At 40.8% G+C, this 22,080-nt stretch overlaps 1 protein-coding gene across 1 annotated transcript; it reads right to left on the bottom strand.

Annotated features, from left to right (window-relative positions):
• Window positions 1-1,218: 1,218 nt before the first annotated feature.
• MARCHF11 (membrane associated ring-CH-type finger 11) lies at window positions 1,219-15,802 on the bottom strand. Its single transcript, XM_083624791.1, has 4 exons — window positions 15,225-15,802; window positions 10,867-11,022; window positions 5,193-5,385; window positions 1,219-1,669 (listed from the first exon to the last, which is right to left on the bottom strand). The coding sequence occupies exons 1-4, from the start codon at window positions 15,465-15,467 to the stop codon at window positions 1,347-1,349; spliced, it is 915 nt and encodes a 304-aa protein (XP_083480917.1). The 5' UTR covers window positions 15,468-15,802; the 3' UTR covers window positions 1,219-1,346.
• Between the last annotated feature and the right edge of the window lie 6,278 nt (window positions 15,803-22,080).

The raw sequence follows: 22,080 nt of genomic DNA, 5'->3' as shown, positions 1-22,080 counted from the left end.
TTTCCCACCTAATTGCCCAACTATATAGGCCTTCTAGGTCTAAGCCATGTGAAGAAGGTTGTAAAAGCTCGTTTTAAAAATGCATTCAAGCCTGGGTACCATACATACTGAAACTATTAATTTCAAACGGGACTTAAGCTCTGCTAACTCTCCAAAGGATAAGACAACATAACCTTTTTTTTGGTTCCTATATCCTCATTGTGGTGAGCAAAAAATGATGAGAGGCCTGGTTTGCACAAAACATTTTTTTCAGCTCTTTTCTTCTTCCAGTCTCACAAGATAAAGTTGTCTAGGTACCATAGAACAAGATGCAAGAGCTTTGTATTGGTGCTCTTTGTGATCAAAGGAAAAATAGTATTTTTTTTCCCTGATGGCAAGTCTTTCTGGGACCTTATTTTCTAGTGGAAAGAGAAGTTTGACTCTAAATCTTAAATTTTAAATGTATTGAATACATAAAAAAGATACAAAGAAGAAGAGAAGTCAAATACAATGAGGAAATACTTCTTTCAATAACTGAATTTAATTCTCGTGAAACTGAGAAACAAATCACTCCAGCTAAATCAGAAGTCCGGAACACAATTCTGGAAATCTACCCTGCAATGGAGTGTATAAGCGAATGCTGATTTTCTTTCATTAATTTGGCAAAAATAGTCCATAGTACATATATTGTTAAATATTGATAACAGTATTCTTATTACCTAGATGACATGAAATAAGGCTTCCGAATTAATTCAGAGATTTTCAGCATTCTCATTCTTACAAAACTGTTTGTCTTTTACCCATCAGTTTTGAGCACAGATCTTCCATGAACTTTAAACTTTATTTCATTTTGGATAAATCCAGAATACAAGCCCCCACTTCCCTTTACTCTCCCAGCACTATACATTTCCCCCAGACAAAAATCAAAGACATACCTTTACCCAACTGGAAGTAACACATTGGATGAATTTGATTGGTATACTAAACGCAAGCCATCCAATTAATCTTGTTTACATGTCCTGAAAATTATAGATGGCTTAGAACTTTGAAAATACACTTAAAACTATCAAAAATAGCTGTAGTTTAAAATATTTGTCTCCACATTATTAAAGCTATTGTTAAATTATATTTTTATAAATGCCGAGTACAAATAGATAAAAAGTGATAAATCATGGTATAAAAAGAAAGAGACCCTTTTCAGGAAAATGTATTTGCAATTCAACTGATCATATAAAAGCATAAATTAAAAAAAGTTTATATATTTTTATGTGCTATGGTTTCACCATTCATTGTAACTACATTCCAGAATACTGCAAGAGAGGTCAGGGCACATTGTTCTTGTGCATGTAGCACAGTGACCATAACTTTTACACTGAAGTCACTCTCATAACCACCTCTCCAGAGCTGTTGTCATCTGATGAATCCTCCTGAGGTCGCATTCGACTGAAGAGATGTAACAGAACATAGCCACACTGAAATCTTGGTGAGGTTAACTGTGTTGGATGAACTAAACTTCTGTTTCTAAATGCATTTAGTGGTAACCACAAAGTCCTAGATGTTGTGGATTCTCCTCGGTTGCTCTCTTCTATGTCTGTAGCTTTATCATAATTTAATACATCCCAGTGCAGATTGACAGCCCGCCAACGCTTAAATACTCTGCAAACTGAGGCCCCTTCATGCACAATAAGTCCTGAAAGTAAAAGAGACAAATTATTCATGCCCTCAGTTCTTCGTATTGAGCACATTTATTTGTTAAATAAGTGGCATTAGAATTTAATTAGTACCCTGAGCCAAAGCACAGGTAAACCCAAGTAGCTGAATTACAGGTGGCCAGGACCCATTGATATATGTTGTAATAAACTGATATGCATCCAGGCATTTTTTTTGGTTCTGAGCAAGAGAAAATGATGGTTTTTAAACTTATACTACCATAAATGTTTCATTTGTTTGCTGATTCAGTATAAGCTGGTGACACAGCACATACATTACACTGGGCAACAATTTTTTACTTTTTGAATGTTATCTAGATTTCTACAACTGATTTAGGGTATTTTTGCACTGCTGAATCAGGAAATGGCATCCGTTTCTCTCCATCAGGTCAGGTTTTTGTGCTATGTTGATTTGAAAAAAATCAGATCTTGTGACAAAATTGATTACATTTTTGTGGCATTATCAGCTGATTTTTGTCAACACATATCATCCTAAATATGTTTTTAAGAGAAAAAAATGTTTTTCCAACAACATATATTGATTACCTGATAGAAACATCGATTACTGTAAACTGAATGGTGGACATTGATAAAGGTAAGTACACGTAAATTGCATGTTGCTTCACCATTTTTCAAACTTCAGGGCTTGAACTTCCATTTCTTGGAACTCCTGGAATGCTCAGCGGCAGGGAGGTCTCTCTTCAGAGTCCAACAGTAGTCAGCCATCATGACTGCGTCCCAGCGACCCTGATACCTGGTCTCCATCTCTTTCATGTCCTGATGGAATCTCTCCCCCTGCTCGTCACTCATTGAACCCAGGTTGTGATTCGAGGACCCGATCCCCGCTTGGGGAATAAAGACACGTGGACACAGAATGTAAGGTTAATGGGTAAGGTAAAGGCCACAACTTTATTGATTACAGCATGTGAGAAGGTATTGGCTTAGGCATTGGACCACAGAACATTAGACTCCACCCACTTGTAGAGGGGTGAGTCTGAGGAGGGGTTAACCACCAGTAGGGGAAGCCTGTTGATGCTAATCCAACTATAGGCTCTCTTCCTGATGTCACCGAGGGTCGTGCCATGGCCCCCCGCCACACGGGCATCGGACAGGATCCACGACCGCCGGATTCCTTTAGCGGAATACCCAAAATTGTCGGGGAAGGCGATGGCCACACCTTGCCACCCAAAACACCAACAACACATTCCAATGCCTAACCACCAAATACCACGAAAGTTGTGACGGTTGCTACGAGGTAGGCGAAAAAAACCAAGAGGCCGGGCCAATTTAGCCAATTGGAAAAAACTCCTACCAGCCCCCCTGGTTAAACAGGGCGACCAACCAGAGGTCCATAGCAAAGTCTCAGGAACAGCTAATCTAAAGGGAGTGGAGGGTGGGTGACTCGAAGAAAATGTGTGTGCAATGGTGGGGATCGCTGGCGTGGCTGCGTTTGAGCAGCAAGCCACTCCCCCGTCGAGCTTCCCTATTGGGTGCCCAACTGGGGAGGGGCGTGGCGCCAGCCCTGGAGTTGAAGCAGGGGGCGGAGCGCCCCCTGCATGACGCGGGAATCATCTCCCGATCACAACCCCTCCCCTCCTGGGAGGAGGAAAGGCTTTCTCAGGAAACTGGTCCATATGTGAAACTAGGTAGTGCATCTCAACGCTCACGTTGCAGCCCAGGTTTCTGAAAGCAGTCAGCATGTTGTTGACAAGTTCTGTGTAGTTTCTGGCCTTATTGTTGCCAAGAAAGTTCTTCACTACCAGAACAAATGCCTTCCATGCTTCCAGTTCCACTTCGTTCATTGAGTTTCCGAACTCTGGATCTCTGATGAGCTGACGGATCTGAGGACCGTCAAAGATGCCAGCTTTCAACTTCTCCATGGTCAGTCCTGGAAAAGCCTGGCACAAGTAAGTGAAGCAGTCACCATCCTTGTCCAGAGCCTTGGTGAACTGCTTGATTAAGCCGAGCTTGATGTGCAGCGGTGGGAATAGCATTTTACCCCCACCAACTTCTTCTAAAATGCTCCACACAAGCGTACATGTGAACAAAAACGTAAAAAAGACATGTTGCCATAGCTCAAAAACTTGACCTGACTGAGCAAAACCAATGTGATTTTTGGATTCAGCGCATCTGATTCGTCCTAAATCAGCTGAAAAAATGCAGACAACAAATTTGTTGTTGACCAGTGTTATAAACCTAATCAATTACATTATAAATCTGATCAATTATATAATTATATAATTTATTAAAGGCCAGCCTTTAAAGAAAGAAAGCTAAATATAAACAACTGTGACTTTTTGTCTTAATAATAATAATAATAATAATTTTTATTTATACCCCGCCCTCCCCAGACAAGGCCGGGCTCAGGGTGGCTAACAAGCAATAATAAAAACAAGTTGAATGAATACAACTTTAAATAGATTAAAATACAACATTAAAATATTGAAACATTAAAATATTAAAATGCAGCCTCATCACAGGAGGAGAAAGGAAAAAGAAAAAAGAAAGAGAGGGAGGGAATCAAATTGGCTCCAAGCCAAAGGCCTGTTGGATTATACCATCTGGTATATGTAGTCCAGCAATGTGTGTACATGCATGTATTGTGTGTGTACATATACAATAAATTAATGCAGTGCGAGACTCAGACACTGCAACAGCAAAGTATGCTAACCCTGCAGGTGCTAATATAAAACCTGTAGCTACAACTGAGCCATAATTAAGCACTTTTAACCACTTCTAACATTATTATTAATTTGTTATTTGCATCCCATCTTTCTGTTCATCAAGTTCCCCCAAGATGGCTAGCAACAATAACAAAGCGGAACAAATTAAAACAATTACACACACACAAACACACACAAAATAAGAAGTGAATTAAAAAATGCAACAGGGACATCAGCAGACAACAAAATCAAGGACATGTTCAAGTTTCATTGAGGCCAAACACCTTCAAAAAAACCCCAATGTTTTCACTGTGCATCAAAAACGAAACAAAGAGAGAACTAAATGAGTTTCTTATGGGACAGTATAAGCCTGGATACCACCACTGAAAACACTCTAGTGACCACCTGCCGCACCTCAGACAGTGGGGGTAGGGATACAAAACAGAGCCTTAAATGATTATTTGGGTAAGCAGGTGGGTTCAAACAGCAGGAGACTTCAAGGTTATAATATTCAGAATAAAAACAGTACTTTGAATTGGGCTTGAAAACAAACTGAAAATCAGTGGAGATGATGTAATAAATACTGGACCGATATGCTCCTTGTGTCATGTCCCAATCCCTTTTATATGCCAGGCTTTGTGTACAAATAACTGCTGTTGGGCAATTTTAAAATCTTTGCTTTATTTATTGTTGATTTACACTTGAGAACTTTGCTGATGTATGATTTCTACTTCCTGAAGAAACAGACATACATTTATATATGTAAGAAAAAAAGCATATTCCAAATTATTTCTTATCAACTTTAACAAAATGAATGAATCATTTCATTTTTTGACCTTACCTATGCACACCAGATCCATAAAACCATACATTCCATAGCAGATTTGAAAAAGGACATCTTTTCTTTGCCATACTGCATAAGGACTGAAGGCTGACCACAGAAGCCAAGTTACACTTGCTACTAAGAACAGTGATCCCAACATTACAGCAATCATCTGCACTTTCTCAACCAGAGTTACAGTAATGCTTTGCCACTAGAAGGAAGAAGACATAACAAGGTATAAAATGTTTACAAAAACATTGAAGGTCTGTTATGACAACCCATGAAAATGTTCATAGAGCCTTTTTACATGTATCCTGCATTATACCTGTGCAATAGGCTCCTCCATGCCTCTCATTAAATCTGCTTAAACTTTAAGAAGTTTAAATAAGAGCTTGGAGTGTCACACAGAAATGCCATGCTGCTTAGAAATGACAGTTAAATACTTGGTGCAAATATAGAACCATGTGAACACTATAATTAATATTTATAAAAAATATTTATATATCACTATTCATAAAAATATCAGTGCCATTTACAAGAATTATACAATAAAAAACCACATAAAAATGTTGAAATCAGAAATCACCTAACAGTTATGAGAAAATATATTCCTAATTTCCTGCATAAACTTTATATGTACTTAACAGTGTAATTCTATACACTGAAGAAGAAGAATGATTGAAAAACTTCCACTGTTTTCAATGAGACTTAATCCTAGGAAAGTAGGTATACGATTGAAAATTATCTCTACCATGGAAATCAGAAAAACTTTAAAAGTATTTGACTTAAGCTAAGTCAATAGATGGACATGACTATACTTGAAAAATGCCTCCAGGGAAATCCTGCTACATAAAACAATGTTGTTTGTGCAAGAGAGAGGGAAAGAAAAACCAACATATGCTCATGTGGAAAATAATTTTAGCCTTCCAAAATGCTCCTTTTAAAAATGTAGAACCCAACATTATTTTTCATGAAGGAAAAGAACAATGCTCAGCCAAAATAATTGTTTAAGCTTGTCAGCTTCGGCTATTTAGTAAAACCTCTGGAAAAAAAAACAGTGAGAGAAGCTATCAAATTACAGGCATTTTGGTTATAGCTATTTCCTCACATTTATCAAAGAAAGACAGAACCACATTCATCACTACAATGGTTACATCTCAAGTTCATAACCATATGAACATTTCATATGTTGCTTCAATGAAATTTTAAAAGATTGGTTTTTTTAATGTATAAAAAGTATGTGCTAGAATAATACATAAAAGAATTGTTCTATTCTTACTAGTGTACTGGTATTAGTATATAACCATGCAGTTGTGGGAGACCTTAAATGTAGAAAATAATGGCAGCAGTGTTAGCCCATAAGAGAAATCCTGAAATCATATTATGACAATGCCTTTATTACAATACAATAAAAACAAAACCACAAAATGGTGTGCAAACTTTTAGGTTCTCCCAAGCTCTTCAGCATCTAACCTGATGATTAATATTGGAAAACATGAACGCTTGCACACTATTTTTTGTCATTTTCAGTTTTTCTGGTTACAGAAAAATTTCCCTGGAAATAAAATTGGTTTCAATTACCACAAGCTCTACCTCCCCTTTTCCCCAGTAGGCAACAGTCACCATTGCTCTCTACTTCAGTTAGAGATTATACCAGGGCCAGCCGCAGACATTTTGGCACCTGAGGCAAACCACAAAATGTTCCCCTCCCCACCAGGGAAGAAGGGGTGAGTGAAGATGTACATCAGGAACAAGGGGAGAACAAAGATCTACATTGGGAGCAAGGGCAAGAGGAGACCAGCAGCATCTCCTATTTGTCAAGGGGCAGCTGTAGAGCTGGCACGGGGGGTGGGGTAGCTGCTGAGGAGGATGCAGATCCAACACAGCTATCACTGCCACTGTGGCAACAGCAGCAGCAGGCAATGTATTCCTTGGAGGCTGGATCTGTTGCCCCGTGGATCCTCCCTCCCAATGTGGCCACCTCACCTTGCCACATGGATGGGCCAGTCCTGGATTATGCCCTATGTAAGCAATTGAGATAATGGAAAGAGGAATTGTTGGCAGCCAATAAGCATGGATCAACCCTGTTTGTCTAACAGAATATACACCAAAACAGATTTTTTTCCTCCAAGTTATTAGCACTTTGGACCAGGATGCATAACCATGTGGGCTAGGAAACCAGGGTAGGAGTGGCGAGAAGTAGAAGAAAGAAGGATGGCAGCAGATGAAATAAGCCCTGTGACCTTGGCATAGTGAGGTGTCAGCAACTCACGGTAGGAGATGCTTGCATTGTCTCTGGGAGACAATATGACTTGAATGTTCATGTGATCTTAACGGAATTGTGCCTAGAGATTCTTTGCCAAATAAGAGAATTACTACTGACATTAAATATTTCTATGTGTCAAGACAAAGAGAAGCATGACTTGTCAGAGGAATGCTGTTGGGTGAGAGCATCCCCCCTCCCAAATTGAATGAGACATAATACAGTCTAATCCTCTTAGGTGGTCTGGAAATCTAGTAATACAACATGTGAGGGGTGCCATGAGAGCCAACATGCTATCTCTGCCCCCTATCGTATTGCTCTCTATGAGTTGAAGGGTCCCTGTTCCTACTCATGTATGCTCTTTGTGGGATATAGGACCCTGCTTCAGACAGCTGCCCTTCAACTCTGAGGCAGAACTAGCACATTCATCTCCTCATCCCCTTCCCCATCCAGCCAATGGGTTATAGTCCCAGATTTCCAGAATCCCTAAAGAAGGCTTTATATCAATTCACAAGGGTGGGGAGTAGTGGGGAAAGTGTGTGATAAAAGTTTGTAATTTAATCTGTATGGGGAAATATGTATGTTTTGATAGTGGTGCTGAAAAAGTAAGTGCTTTGATAACTTCCTACAGCAGAGAGGTAGAATGAACAGGAATAAATGTCTTGCACATTTTACACATTGTAGCTGCCAAGCTCTTTATGTATTTGGGAGCAACAGAGTGAAGACAAAAACTGTTTCAATACTAAATGATAAAATATTACAAAGCCTATTGGGAAGAGTGAATTATTGTGCCCTATTCTACCCAGGTGAGTGAAACTCCATTCATCACTGAAGAGAGGTAGGAAACATTCTCTTCTGGACAGCCTTCTGGGAGCCATATGCCAGTGGCAGGTGGAGCCAGAAACAAAAGTGGACATGGTAACAGGCAGAGCCATTAATATGAATGTAGCTTCTGTAGACTAGTTTCTACAGAGGGTGCAAAGCAAAGCTGGGGGTGGTATGGCCTGGGAGAGGGTGGGTGTGACTAGGGAGTGGGGCTGTGGAGATTGTCCTGAGTGCCAGATAGATAGGCCTGAAAAGCTTAATTCACCCCACAGCCTAAGCTTCTCCATCCCTGGTCTTAGAGATGTAACTAAATAAAGGAAGTGGCAGGTTTTCTGCCAGATTTAACCTATAGGGTTAATCAGAATTTCCAAATTTAAGAAAGCTAGGGATTTTAGAAATAGGGCTAAAAATGCATTTTTTAAAATTCTAGCCCAACTATTCTTTTTTTTAATGTATTTTTATTAAAGATTTTCTTGGTTTACAAAAATATGTGTAATCTCTCTCTCTCTCTTTTCTCCAAGTAACATTTTTTACAGATCAGTTTCATTTGTTGAGACATTATGAAGAAGAGGGGGAAAGGGGGGCGGGGGAAGATGGGTGGGGGTGGGTGGCGATGTTTCTATTATACTTAAGATATGTGTGGTTTTGTGTCAGGGCCGCTTGAGCAGGTTCTCTGCTATTCACTTGTGTTCCTGTGGTGGTGAGAGAGGTTGGGGTTGGCCTAGGGTGTGGTTGTCTGGTTGTTTGTTTGTTTGTGATTGGCTGTAGTGATCTTTGTTTTCATGTGTGAGTGGGGTGGGTGGGTGTTTTCGATCAAGTTAGCCATACTGATTTGTATGCTGTTGGTGGTTTCTTGTCGTTGTCTTGTTGGGCTGTGTATGTGATAAAGGGGAGCCATACCAGGGTGAAGGCATTTTCTTCCATTTGTCCCCGTGTCAGTTTCAGTTTATTGGTTAGTTTTTCTAATAAGGCTGTTTCCCATACTATTTGGTACCATTGGTCCATGCTTACACCTGACAGGTCTCTCCAGTGCCTGGTTATGGTGTTTCTGGTTGCTGAAAGTAGGTGGGTTCTTTGTGGTGTAAATGGGCATTATTGTCTTGGAAGATGTTTAGTAGGGCCAATTCTGGGGTGATTTCTAATACTTGCTTAATTATTTTACATATTTCTCGTATGGCTGTTGTCCAAAATAGTTGGATTTTGGGGCACTCCCACCAAATGTGGAGGTATGTGCCTATGGAGGTGCACCCTCTCCAGTATTTTGGTGAGGTTCATGGGCGTATTAGCGCTAGTTTTCTTGGTGTTAGGTACCACCTGTAGGTGAGTTTCAGAGTGAGTTCTTTTCTTCTCGTTGATATGGATTTAAAGCGGGGTTTAGACCACATTCTGATCCATTGAGTGGGATTAATCTCATAGTCTATGTCATCCTCCCATTGTTTTTTGATTGCGTCTAGGGAGTTTGTGGGATTTTGGAGTAGTATTTTGTATATTGCAGATACCATTCCTTTACCGTGTCCCTTTGTTGTTAGGAGGAAGTTTTAGAAGGTTGTCAGGGGCCTAGTTGCTGCTGATTTTACTGCTGGATTGTTTAAGAGGGCATGTAATTGGTGTTGTGCTAACCAGGGCATTTGGGTGTCTTCTAGTTTATCTTGTATTTCTTGTGTTGGCAAAGGTTTGTTATTTTTTAAAAAGTCTATTAGGTGATAGAAGCCTTTGGTTTGCCAGGTTTTTATCTGGAGGTTTTGTGCTGCATAGTGGAATAATGGGTGGTACACCAGGGGAATTAGTGGGGATGGGGTTGGGGATAGTTTGCCTAGTCCAACTCTATTCTAATTGCAAAATTTGTTATCTACATTGGGTGGGAACTCCATCAATGGAAGCCCTGTGCAAGGACTTCTGCTTGTACATCAGCGCTCCCCCCCCTTCCTGTGTGCCCCCCACCAGAGGCGCCCTGGATGACCAAAATTTGTTGTGCACACCCCTCCCAGCCCTTGAGCTGTGCTGGGCTTTGAAGAGGCGTAAGGGCTCCAACAGTATAGTGGATTAATACACTGGGTTTGCAAAATCCCAGTGCAAATGGCAGCTTCAGTGGAGGAATTTTCATCAGAATCACAGCATGAGAGAAATGCGCAAAGGCACATTTAACATCATGTATACAAAAATATTGCACACTGATATCAACCCCGGTACCTTGGACAATGTAAAGGAGCATAAATCTGGCAAAATCGGCCCTTAATTTCTCAGGATAATCTTCACTCTATCATTTCAACTTGCACGTTACTGATTTAGAGATTTGGCACTTATCAAAGCACTGCCAGGCAGAATTTAATTTCTGGAGCAATCCTATGTTGTCAAGCGAATTTAAGCAGAACCTAAACAGCTCTTAAGGTATGACGAAGTTAAGAACTTTAATGCCTAAGCTTGATGTTGCCATATTTTTCCTCACTGATGAACTGAATGGGAAATATTTACTGTGTCTTATGATAAGGACATGCAGACTCAGTGAATGGAGAGCAGTTAATAAAATGATGAATAAACCAAAGTATAAAAAATTGTTACTGTATTCATACATTCTGTATGATTATTGGAATTTTGAAATGTTACCTGACAAGGGTTTTTCATTTTAATTGCTATAACATGGTATCTGTAACAGCAGAGTTCACAAGTCCAGGACCCTCTTTCACTAATCCATTTCAACAGGCAAAGTTGATGTGTATACCGAACTGACCCATCACATCGACAGGGATTTAACAATTCACCCTAGGAAAAATAACAAATAGGGTTAAATGTCATAATAAATATAATATTAAGCTTCCAAATCCTTGAACAGTGTCTCTTAAAATCAGTTTGCTGGCATTTAAAAAAAAATTTATATTAGCTGGAATAACCTCCCCTGGCCCCAACCACCAGTTTAGTTCGGAAATATTATTCAATATTCTCCCATCCCAGGGTCACAAAAAAGAAAGGAAAAACATATAGACAAGTTAACTCTTTGAGCAAAGAGCAATACTATTTGTATTGTATTTGCAAAAATGTTCATTTGCAATTTTTGAAATTTTTGAGCATTAATGGTGAATGTGGCATCTAATAATATGTCCTGCAGCTTAACAAGAGTCTCAAATCTAAACGTCCATCTTAAAATAATGCAAATTTTGAGATTTTTTTATATGCCTAGAACACTTAAGCATATGTAGGTAACATCTGAGTACAGATTTCAACATTCACTGAGTAAGTCTTTAGTGATTCATCAGCCTCTTTCCTTGGCTCCCGGAGGTCCATGCCTCCCTTCTTGTATAAAATTAAACCTTTCCCTAACGCCTTTCCAAGAATCCTAAAGCTTCTTTCCCACTGCTTCACAAAACTTAAAATTCAAAATTCCAAAGAGTACAACTAATTACACCACTATACAAAAAGTGTAGAATATGCAAAGAAACCATTACTAGACCTATCTAATTTACATAGTCACATATTCTGTACCGCTGCAATGCAGAATTTCAGAGCATCACATTAGACTATGTTGGAGTTTTGTCATCCGCTTACAAAGAAACATGTGTCACATTGTTCATGCCTCTTTAATACACAAATTCAGATAAACAATCACCCACAACAGATCACTATCACCAGCACACATCCTGTTGAAGTAGCTCTTTACTGTAGTCTGGAGAAGGGAAGTCTCTTGATGTTCACTGCAGAAACCTTGGAAAAATTCCGTTGCTATCTGCAATCAGTTTTCACTGCATAGAAACTTTGGGCCTATTAATTTAAACAGCACAGTGAACCACAAAGTGAGCCGTAAGTATCAAACACAGGAAATTGTCACCTGATGAGACAGCTCTAAGGCTGTAATGACAGATTTAAGAATTACCACTAATTTGGTAGAATAGGCAAGGGAACCAAGTGGGGGAATACGGAGCTCTTTCTGTTTAAGTTGACAGCTTTGACTCGTTATTAATAACTTGGAGAAAGAGGGGACAGCAGGCATTAAACTGTGGATTATACAGAACTAATAGTCTGGAAATCCTTACAAAGAGTGGTTACAAAATCCAGCGCTATGTCAATAAATTAAAGATATGGAAAGGTAAAAAATGGAACAAGTAAGGACCAATGTAAACTACTGTATGACTGGGGGATATTTGGCTAGCAATTTGAGATTTCTACAAATGATTTAGGACAGCTTTCCCCAACCTGGTGCCCTCCAGATGTTTTAGATTCCAATTCCCACAATACTTGATCATTGGGCCATGCTGGCTGGGGCTGGTGGTAAAAGTTAAAGGTAAGGGACCCCTGACAGTTAAGTCTAGTCACAAATGACTCTGGGGTTGCAGTGCTCATCTCGCTTTACCGGCCAAGGGAGCCGACTTTTGTCCGCAGACAGTTTTTCCGGGTCATGTGGCCAGCATGACTAAGCCACTTCTGGCAACACCAGAGCAGCACACGGAAACGCCGTTTACCTTCCCGCAGGAGTGGTACCTATTTATTTACTTGCACTTTGATGTGCTTTCGAACTGCTAGGTTGGCAGGAGCTGGGACCGAACAACAGGAGCTTACCCCACTGCAGGGATTCGAACCGCCGTTTTGATTGGCAAGCCTAATTTAGGGTTCCTGGAAACAACAAGTTGAACACAGTGCATCAACGGTGGGGTATTGTGACAAAATAACAATGCCACTGACAATGGGGAAATAGTATTTGTCACAACACATATAAAAATGGGAAAGAGTTTACTAAAGGTTGGAGGAGAAGAGTATGGTTACCTTTGATAAAACTAGACAGGATGTGGAAGGAAATATATATCCTATAAATGGCCTTCTTTGAAGGTTTTTGAGAATAGATTAGGCATAATCTACTGGGAATGCTCTAACTATATGACATCCTGGTTTAGGGCATACTGTTGATTCAGATAACTTCTTTCTCTACAAATTACCGAGCAGAATGGAAAGATAGTTAATACCAGACTATGTAGAGAAACAAGTCACATTGTTGATAGGTGAAGTTGAGCAGGGAGACATACATACATTCTTGTGCAGAGCTATACATATACAACTGCATACAGTATTCTATGGACTGGAGGGAATTGATATTTAATTGATTTTAAAAAACAACAACTTCCCTTTCTTATAAGTCTCAGTCTCTTGCTTGGCTCCAGAAAAACACCTATATATGAAGTCTAGGTTGGCAGCGAGCAAAAAAATGAGATTGAGGGCTAATATCAATGGAAAATCAAAGAATCATAGAATTGTAGAGGTGGAAGGGGCCAGGAGGATCATCTAGTCCAACCCTCTGCAATGCAGGAATCTTGAAGATGTAGTGCTGGCTGCTTGTTGAGGTTTGAGAATCATGCCTCCCTTCATGTGCTTTGTAACTTCCTACAGTTTGACAGTTCCACAGGAAAAGTTATCCCACTACCTACAAAACGGCATGATGTGTATTTATGAGCTGCAGTAATAAGCACATTTTACCCTCTAACAACCCAGCTCCATCCACTTAATATTGTAGGTGATAGATACACCACTGTGCTTGCCAATAGCTTTAGTTTCTGTTTTCAAATACATATTTATCCCCACTGGCCCATTCATCAGTATTCCGCATTCTCTACCACCTGCACTTTTGCATCTAAAAATGACCACTGCCTCTACTGCTTATAAACACTAGTTAGATGTACATGGTTCCACACAACTTCTCTGAATAATGCCTCACACAGGAATTGGCAATTAAGTTACAACATACTTATGATTTAATAACAAATAAACTTTATCCGTATTTGCTCCCACCAAGCCTAGTGGGGGCCTGACTACTTAGCGGTTAAGTCTGAGGATCTCTCACACTTAAAATTTATAAACAAGCAAGCAAATAAATAAAACAATTATCTGCATCTGCTCCCATCAAACCTAGAATAGGCATGTCCATTCCACTTCCTTGTCACAGCGCGTGGCATGGTTAAGTCTGCAGATCTCACACTTACAGATATTTGTTTATTTACTATGAAATTGTATCTGCTTCCACCAAGCCCAGAAGGCGCATGACCACTCCGCTTCCTTGCCACAGCGGGTGGGGCAGTTAAGTCTGTGGATCTCACTTTAATAATAAATAAACAAATATCTGTATCTGCTCCCACCAAGCCCAGAAGGGGCATGGCCACTCTGCTTCCTTGCCACAGTGGGTGGGGCAGTTAAGTCCGTGGATCTCACTTTAATAAATAAATAAATAAGCAAGCAAGCAAGCAATTATGGGCATCTGCTCCCACCAAGCCCGGAAGGGGCATGACCACTCTGCTTCCTTGCCACAGTGGGCGGGGCAGTTAAGTCCGTGGATCTCACTTTAATAATAAATAAACAAATATCTGTATCTGCTCCCACCAAGCCCAGAAAGGGCATGACCACTCTGCTTCCTTGCCACAGTGGGTGGGGCAGTTAAGTCCGTGGATCTCACTTTAATAAATAAGCGAGCAAGCAAGCAATTATGGGCATCTGCTCCCACTAAACCTAGAAGGGGCATGACCACTCTGCTTCCTTGCCACAGTGGGCGGGTCGTTTAAATCTACGGATCTCACACTTACAATTTAATAGTAAATAAATAAATATCTGTATCTGGTCCCAGCGAGCCCTGAAGGGGCATGGCCGCTCCGTTTCCTAAGTCAATGGGATCACCTCGGCGGTCACACACATCCCCCACAAGTCCCAGCCAACACTACGGTACTGTTACCATCCCGGCGAAGCGAGACGCGGGATGCCCCGCTTCCTCGTTGGCGCCGCCGAGCTTTCCCTGCGGCGGCGGCGGCTGGCGCTGTCCGCGGTGCTGACGGCCGCCCTCGCCTGCCCGGCGTTGGAGAGCCACGTGCGCGCGGCTCCCTCCTTCCCTGCCCGCCCCCCCAGCCCGCGTCGAGTCATTTTAACGAAGGCGTGTGTGAGGAGTCTCCCCCCCCCCACTCTCTCTCTGCGCCCCTCCGTCCCGCCTCAGCGCTCACCTGCTCGGCGCCCTGGAAGCAGATCTTGCAGATGGGGCCGGCGCCGCCCCCGCCGCCATCCCCGCTGCTGTTGCTGCACACCGAGCGCGTCTCGGGCTTCTCGCCCCGGACGGCCCCGCCGGCGGCGGCCGTTACCTCAGGAGCCGGCGGAGGAGGAGGAGGCGTCGCCGTCGCCTCCGAGCGCGGGGCGGGGCCCTCCGGCGGCTCGCCGGGGCTGCCGCCGCCACCGCCGTTGCTGCTCATGGGGGCCCCCCTCACAGACGCGCGTGCGTGTGTGTGTGTCCCCCCTCCCACGCACGCCCAGTCTCGCCCCCTCCCCCTCTGCGGAGGGGAGAGAAGGGCTGGGACACGGGCACGAGCCTCCCGCCTAGCTGGCGAGGGGAGCGGTGGCCGCGTGCCGAGCCGCCGCCGCCGCCGCCGCCTCCTCCTCGCGCGCGCACCCCCTCCCTCCCGCGTAGGCTTTAGTGCCGGCGCGCGACTCCCCTCCGCATCTGACGCCTCAGAACGCGGCGGCGAGAGAAACCGTTGGGAGACCGTTGGCGGGCGCGAGCCCAGGTGGGGTGGGGGGGAGGGGCGTGGGGATGGGGGGGAAAAGCGCGCCAAAGATAGACGCGCGCCTCGTCACTCGCGGAACCGCCGCATAATGAGGCCGGGCACACGCACTCTGCCGCCCCCCACCCACCCACCCCCCAAAATAGTGACTGGCGACGTCCCTCAGCCACCCGCCCTCCCTCCCTCCCCGTCGACATAGTTGCCTGGCTACCTTTCCCCTCACCTCACAAAGGGGCCAAATGTCCTCTTCTTGTGGGGTCACGTGGTTGTTTTACCTCAGGTTTCCTTCGAGGGACCTGTCTGGCCTCGAAGCTGATTCGCCTCGCTGTCGTTGAAATTCTACTCAGTGTTGATCCAGAGTGGATTCCAATGTAAAAACTGGAAACACCGTTGCAGGATCCCCCCCCCACAAAAAATAGACCAGAGGCATTTCAATCCATCAGAGCTTTAGGGCTACTGAAGGAAATGAGCATAATGGTCGGGAATCCAATACATTCAGGATTGGCACTGTCCATAAGAAATCCATGCAGCACACCCTGATGTGGCAAGGAGAGGATGGCGAGTGTGGCAGGAAGATTTAAGTGCAATCAAATAAACATTTAAACATTTCTGAGTAGTATAGTATTGTATAGCATACACACACACACACTTTTCAGGTTTATACATTTAATTTTACAATCATTTTAACATTTCAAAACTTGACTTCCTTCCCCCTTTCTGAGGTCCCTTAAGCTTATTTTTAACTTCTTCCGCATATCCAGTGTAACTTAATTTGCTCATTTATTCATCTGCTTTAAATACATGCTCTTCTGAAACTGCAGGTCATTACAATAATCCTGCCAGTGTTCTTACCTGTTTACAGTTTATCTGTAAATATTCCATATACCATTCCCATTCTTTTATTTAAAAAAAGGGTCCGTTATCTTGATTTCTTATTCTTCCAGAAAGTTTCACCATTTCTGCATATTCCATAAGTTTTTGTATCCCTTCTTACTTTGCTGGGACCTCTGCTTTTTCCATTTGGGGGCCAGTAGCATTCTTGTTGCTGTAGTCGCATACACAAATAAGTTTCTATACAGTTTCAGTAGTTCTGTCCCTATAATTCCGAAAAGAAAAGCATCTAGGTTTGTTTGTTTTTTTACAAATGTTACTTTAAACATCCTTTTTTATTATTAATAATATGCTTTATTGATGTTATTAAGTAATAACAAACATATGTATATACTCAAGACATAAATACAAAAAGAAAGTCACATTTCCCCCCCTATACATTCTTCTTAAGTTCCCAACGACTTCCCGCCACCCCATCGTGTATTTACTGCTTATTTTATCTGGTGCACTATTAATCTCCATTTTCTTTTTAATCATCAATAATATATTCTATAATTATTCATCATGTCACAGAAGTCATTCCAGTCCTGCCAGTGACTTTATATTAGTACAATAACCTTTTAATTACTTTTTATACATACCCCATTTCCGAATAAATGTTTGTTCAGTATTAAATCTCAATTTGTCTGTCATTTTTGCCAAAATGACTGGCTAAACTGGCAAAAATTAAACATCCTTTTCAATTCATTATATATCATTTCCTAGGATCTTTAACCTGAAAATGTATTAGAATTCTCAGGCATTTGGTAACACATTCATAAAGGCATTTGCTGCTCCCTTGCATACCCTGAAAAGCTCATTTCTCCATCCGCACACACATCAAGAGACACCTGCACCTCATTTGTTCTTATGCAAACATAAGAGCTCTGCTAGATCAGACCAAAGGCTCATCTAATCCGCCATCCTGTTTTCAGAGTCGCCAACCAGACGCCTGTGGGAAGCACACAATAAGCACTCTCCCTACTTTATGATTTCCAGCAACTGGTATTTATACTGCTTCCGACAAGTGGAGGTAGAACATAGCCATAATGGCGAGTAGCTCCTGATAGCCTTGGCCTTTATAGATTTGCCTAAAGCTATCCAATTTGGCAGCAAATCACAACGTATGGAAATTAATTCCACAACTCAGCTATGTACATTGTGTGAAGAAGTGTTTTCATTTGTGTGCCCTCAAACTTCCAGTGTTTGGCTTCACCGGATGTCCACAACTTCTTTTTTCTTCAATTTTTTTTTATTGATTTTCCAAATTTATAACAAATACAACACACAAAGAAAAAGACATTACAATGCGAAAAAGAAAAGAAAAAGACAAAAATATAAACCAATATTATTCTAGAACCCAATTTCATTGACATTGTTAACTGACTTCCTCGAATCCCCCCTATCTGAATTTCATTGAATCACCTTGTAACAGTTTTCCAAAATCCTCTTTCTAATGAAATTACCTCCTTCAAATAACTATCTTCCTTTCTTGTCCTAAATCCATAATGTTTTAAAATACATTCATACTCTAATCCTAAGCCATTTTGGAACTTTCAAGTGACTTCTATTGTTTTATATTACAATATTTAGCTAAATAGTCTTTAAATTTCTTCCAATCTTCTTGATATTCCTCTTCTTTCTGATCGCTGATTCTCCCAGTCAGGTCAGCCAGCTCCAAAAAGTCTAACATCTTCATCTGCCATGGATATCCACAACTTCTAGCATTATGAGAGAGAAAGGAAAGCTTCTCTCTATCCAATTTCTCCACACTATACATCATCTTGTGCTTCTCTATTATGTCCTCCCTTACTTGTCTTTTTCCTAAACTTAAAAGTCCAAAATGTTGTAACGTTTCCTCATGGGGTGTCACTCCAGCCCCTTGACCATTTTTGTTGTCCTTTCCCAACTCTACAATATCCATTCTCAGGTGGGGGTGATCAGAACTATGCACAGTATTCCAAATGTGGTCACACCAAATATATTTTCAAATATATTTTCTTATTTTCAAACTCTTTGAAAAATGGTCCCTAACATGGATTTTGTCTTTTTCACATCTGCCACACATTGGGTTGACTTTTTCATCTCAATGTCCGCAAATCTTCTTCCTGGTCAGTCACCATCAGTTCAGACTCCATTCGTGTATATGTGAAATTAAGATCGTCTTCTTCTTTTGTGCCAATGTGTATCACTTTGCACTTACTTACATTGAGTGCAGTTGTCATTTTACTGCCCATTCACAGAGTTTGGAGAAATCCTTTTGGAGTTCCTCACAGTCTTTACAATTTGAAGGTCTAAATACACATTGTCACTGGATTAATTTTATTTGTATGCTTGTTGTCAGTCTAATTCAAAAAGGGTAGTGAAGCAGGACTTTTTAAAAATATTATTTTTATTAAATTTTCTGCTTTACAATTTCAGATAAACTTTTCACTTACTAAGATACCAATGACTTCCCTTCTTCTCTTTCCATGGTTCATTTTACATATCTTGTATCCCTGCATATTTTACAAAAACTATACCAATGGTTTTCCATTATTGCATCCATCAAAACTTATTTACACTGTTGAATTTATCTTAATGCTGCCAGCGCTTTCAGCTGTACACAGTCATTTCCAATATACGTTTTCCAATCACCTTGAAACGTATGTTCTTCTTGTTCTCTAATTCTCTATGTTAAGTCTGCAAGTTGTGCATATTCTGTCAACTTAAGTTGCCATTCTTCTTTGGTTGTGAGCTCGCTCATTTTCCATTTTGGAGCTAACAAATCATGGGCTGCAGTTGTTGCATACATAAATAACCTTTTCTGACACCTGGGAATTTCAGTCTGAATTATCCCCAACAGAAAGGACTCTGGTTTTTTGGGGAAATAGTTCCCAAAAAAGTCCTGAGGCAAGACTTATCCTTGTAGAAGGCATGTTGGCTTTGCATTATCTAAACTCAGTGGTTCTTACTTACTTTTTTATTTTAAAAATGCATTAATATCACATCTAATTTAGCCTTGAGAACTAGTCTATTGACAATACTAGCCTAGATGTACCCGTCAGTATAAGCACATGTTCACAAGAGAATTTTTCAACCCTACAGATCTATGCTTCTGTTCTGCATTTCATGTTTTATACTGTGATCCTTAAACTTTAACAAAACAAATTAAGTAGGATGGATATAAAGATGTGAGCTAATGCAGATGAGGAAGCCGCAAAATTTTTGAAATACAACCACTGAAATAGATATATGGAATTGATAAATGAAAAAGAGTTATGGCCATATATAACCACATGTAGCTTCCCCTTTTTGCTTCTTCAAGCACAAAAATCAATAAAAGTCTTTTGCTGAAGAACTACCCTATAACATAAATCAATTAAAGGAGAAACTGAATGCTTTTAAAATGTGTATATATAAGGAGGTAGAAAACAGAACTATGAAGAATTATTTATATTTTATATCAAATACTAGTATTGTTCTAATTTAACATTACTGAAAATAAATTGAACTACTTGAAAATGCAGAGACCATGTAATGATATAGCTTGAGAAATCACAAGATAATGTTCATGTAAGCGTTATTTTTTCCCTCTTATGCTGGGAATGTTACAAAATACACCACTCGTCACTCCTCGTGCTTTGAAGATTTGTCACCAGAGAACAAGTGCTGAACAGCAAAAGAAGCCGAGAGACCATTTCTTAGACTAAGATTTATCTTGACTTTTTACATATCAGTCCCAAGGAGCTGGATTATCTGCTAGGAGGCAGAGGACTTCTGTCATTTCTGCAGTAGTATCTGTCAGGATTAATAACTTGACCCAGCTGCCTGGGACTGATGAACATTCCTGCTTGTAGTGAAGCTGATAGGAGCTGGGGAGCATTCAAAGAGCTTTTAGGGATACTGGGGGAATCCCCCATGCTGGCAGAGGGGTATGCAATTTATCAAGCCATAGCCCATAGCTATATAAGAGATCCTTTGCAGCTCTGCGTGGTGCAGCCTGGTATATTATAAACAGGCTGTAGAATCCTCCATCCAGGATATGATGACTTCCTATAATCTGTGAAGGGACACAGGTGGCGCTGTGGGTTAAACCACAGAGCCTAGGACTTGCTGATCAGAAGGTCGGCGGTTCGAATCCCTGTGACGGGGTGAGCTCCCGTTGCTCGGTCCCTGCTCCTGCCAACCTAGCAGTTTGAAAGCACGTCAAAGTGCAAGTAGATAAATAGGTACCGCTCCGGCGGGAAGGTAAACGGCATTTCCATGTGCTGCTCTGGTTCGCCAGAAGTGGATTAGTCATGCTGGCCACATGACCCGGAAGCTGTACGCCGGCTCCCTCGGCCATAAAGCGAGATGAGCACCGCAACCCCAGAGTCAGTCACGACTGGACCTAATGGTCAGGGGGGGGGGCAGCGGGCATAGCCACACACACATTGTGGCCTCGATAATTTATTTGCAGTTGCTCATAATCCATGCACAGAAGCACAGAGAAGTTGCTAATTTTACATGCACAGGAAAGAGAAAAGAGAATGGTGAAACAGACAGGAAAAACACAGTAACAAAATAAAAGATATACAGGCAAGTGCTGTTGTCTGGCCAGATTGTGTTCAGAGGGTATATATTGCTGATGCTGTCCAATAATAAATGTTTACATAACACATGGTGGTTTTGTAGTAAGGTTAAAGCTTACTGGGAAATGATATATAATGAATTGAAAAGGATGTTTAAAATAACTTTTATTTAAAAAAGAACCAGAAGCTTTTCTTTTGGGAATTATAGGGATAGAACTGCCTAAATTGCATAGAAACTTATTCATGTATGCTACTGCAGCGGCAAGAATGGTACTCGCCCAAAAATGGAAAGAAGCAGAAGTCCCAGCAAAGGAAAAATGGATACAAAAACTTATTGAATATACAGAAATGCTGAAACTTACCGGAAGAATAAGAAATCAAGACAACAAATGTTTTATAAAAGAATGGAAATGGATTATGGAATATTTACAGATAAATTGTAAACAGATAAGAACATTGGCAGGATTACTGTAATAACCTGCAGTTTTATTAGAGTATATATTTAAACCGGATGAATAAATGAGCAAAGTAAGTTAACTTGGATATGCAGAAGATATTAAAAATAAATTTAAGGAACCGCAGAAAGAGGAGGAAGGAAGTCAAGGTTTGAAATGTTAAAATGATTGTAAAATTAGTGAAATGTATAAACCTGAAAAGCATAAATAATTTTTTTAAAAAAACTCCACCCATTCCCAACCTGTATATTTGTAAAAAAACAACAAAAAAACAACAACCTCCTAGTTTTAAAACACACACACACACACACATGTTTACATAGCCTGTTGAGAGAATGAACTATGTATTCATTTCCATTATCATTATCTAATGTATAGCCTATAAGAGAGATGGGGTTCTCTGATTAGACTACAATTATTATTTTG

This window comes from Podarcis filfolensis (assembly GCF_964270895.1).
Source record: "Podarcis filfolensis genome assembly, chromosome: 7".
Lineage (NCBI taxonomy): Eukaryota > Metazoa > Chordata > Lepidosauria > Squamata > Lacertidae > Podarcis > Podarcis filfolensis.
This window is presented reverse-complemented; position numbering and strand designations above follow the sequence as displayed.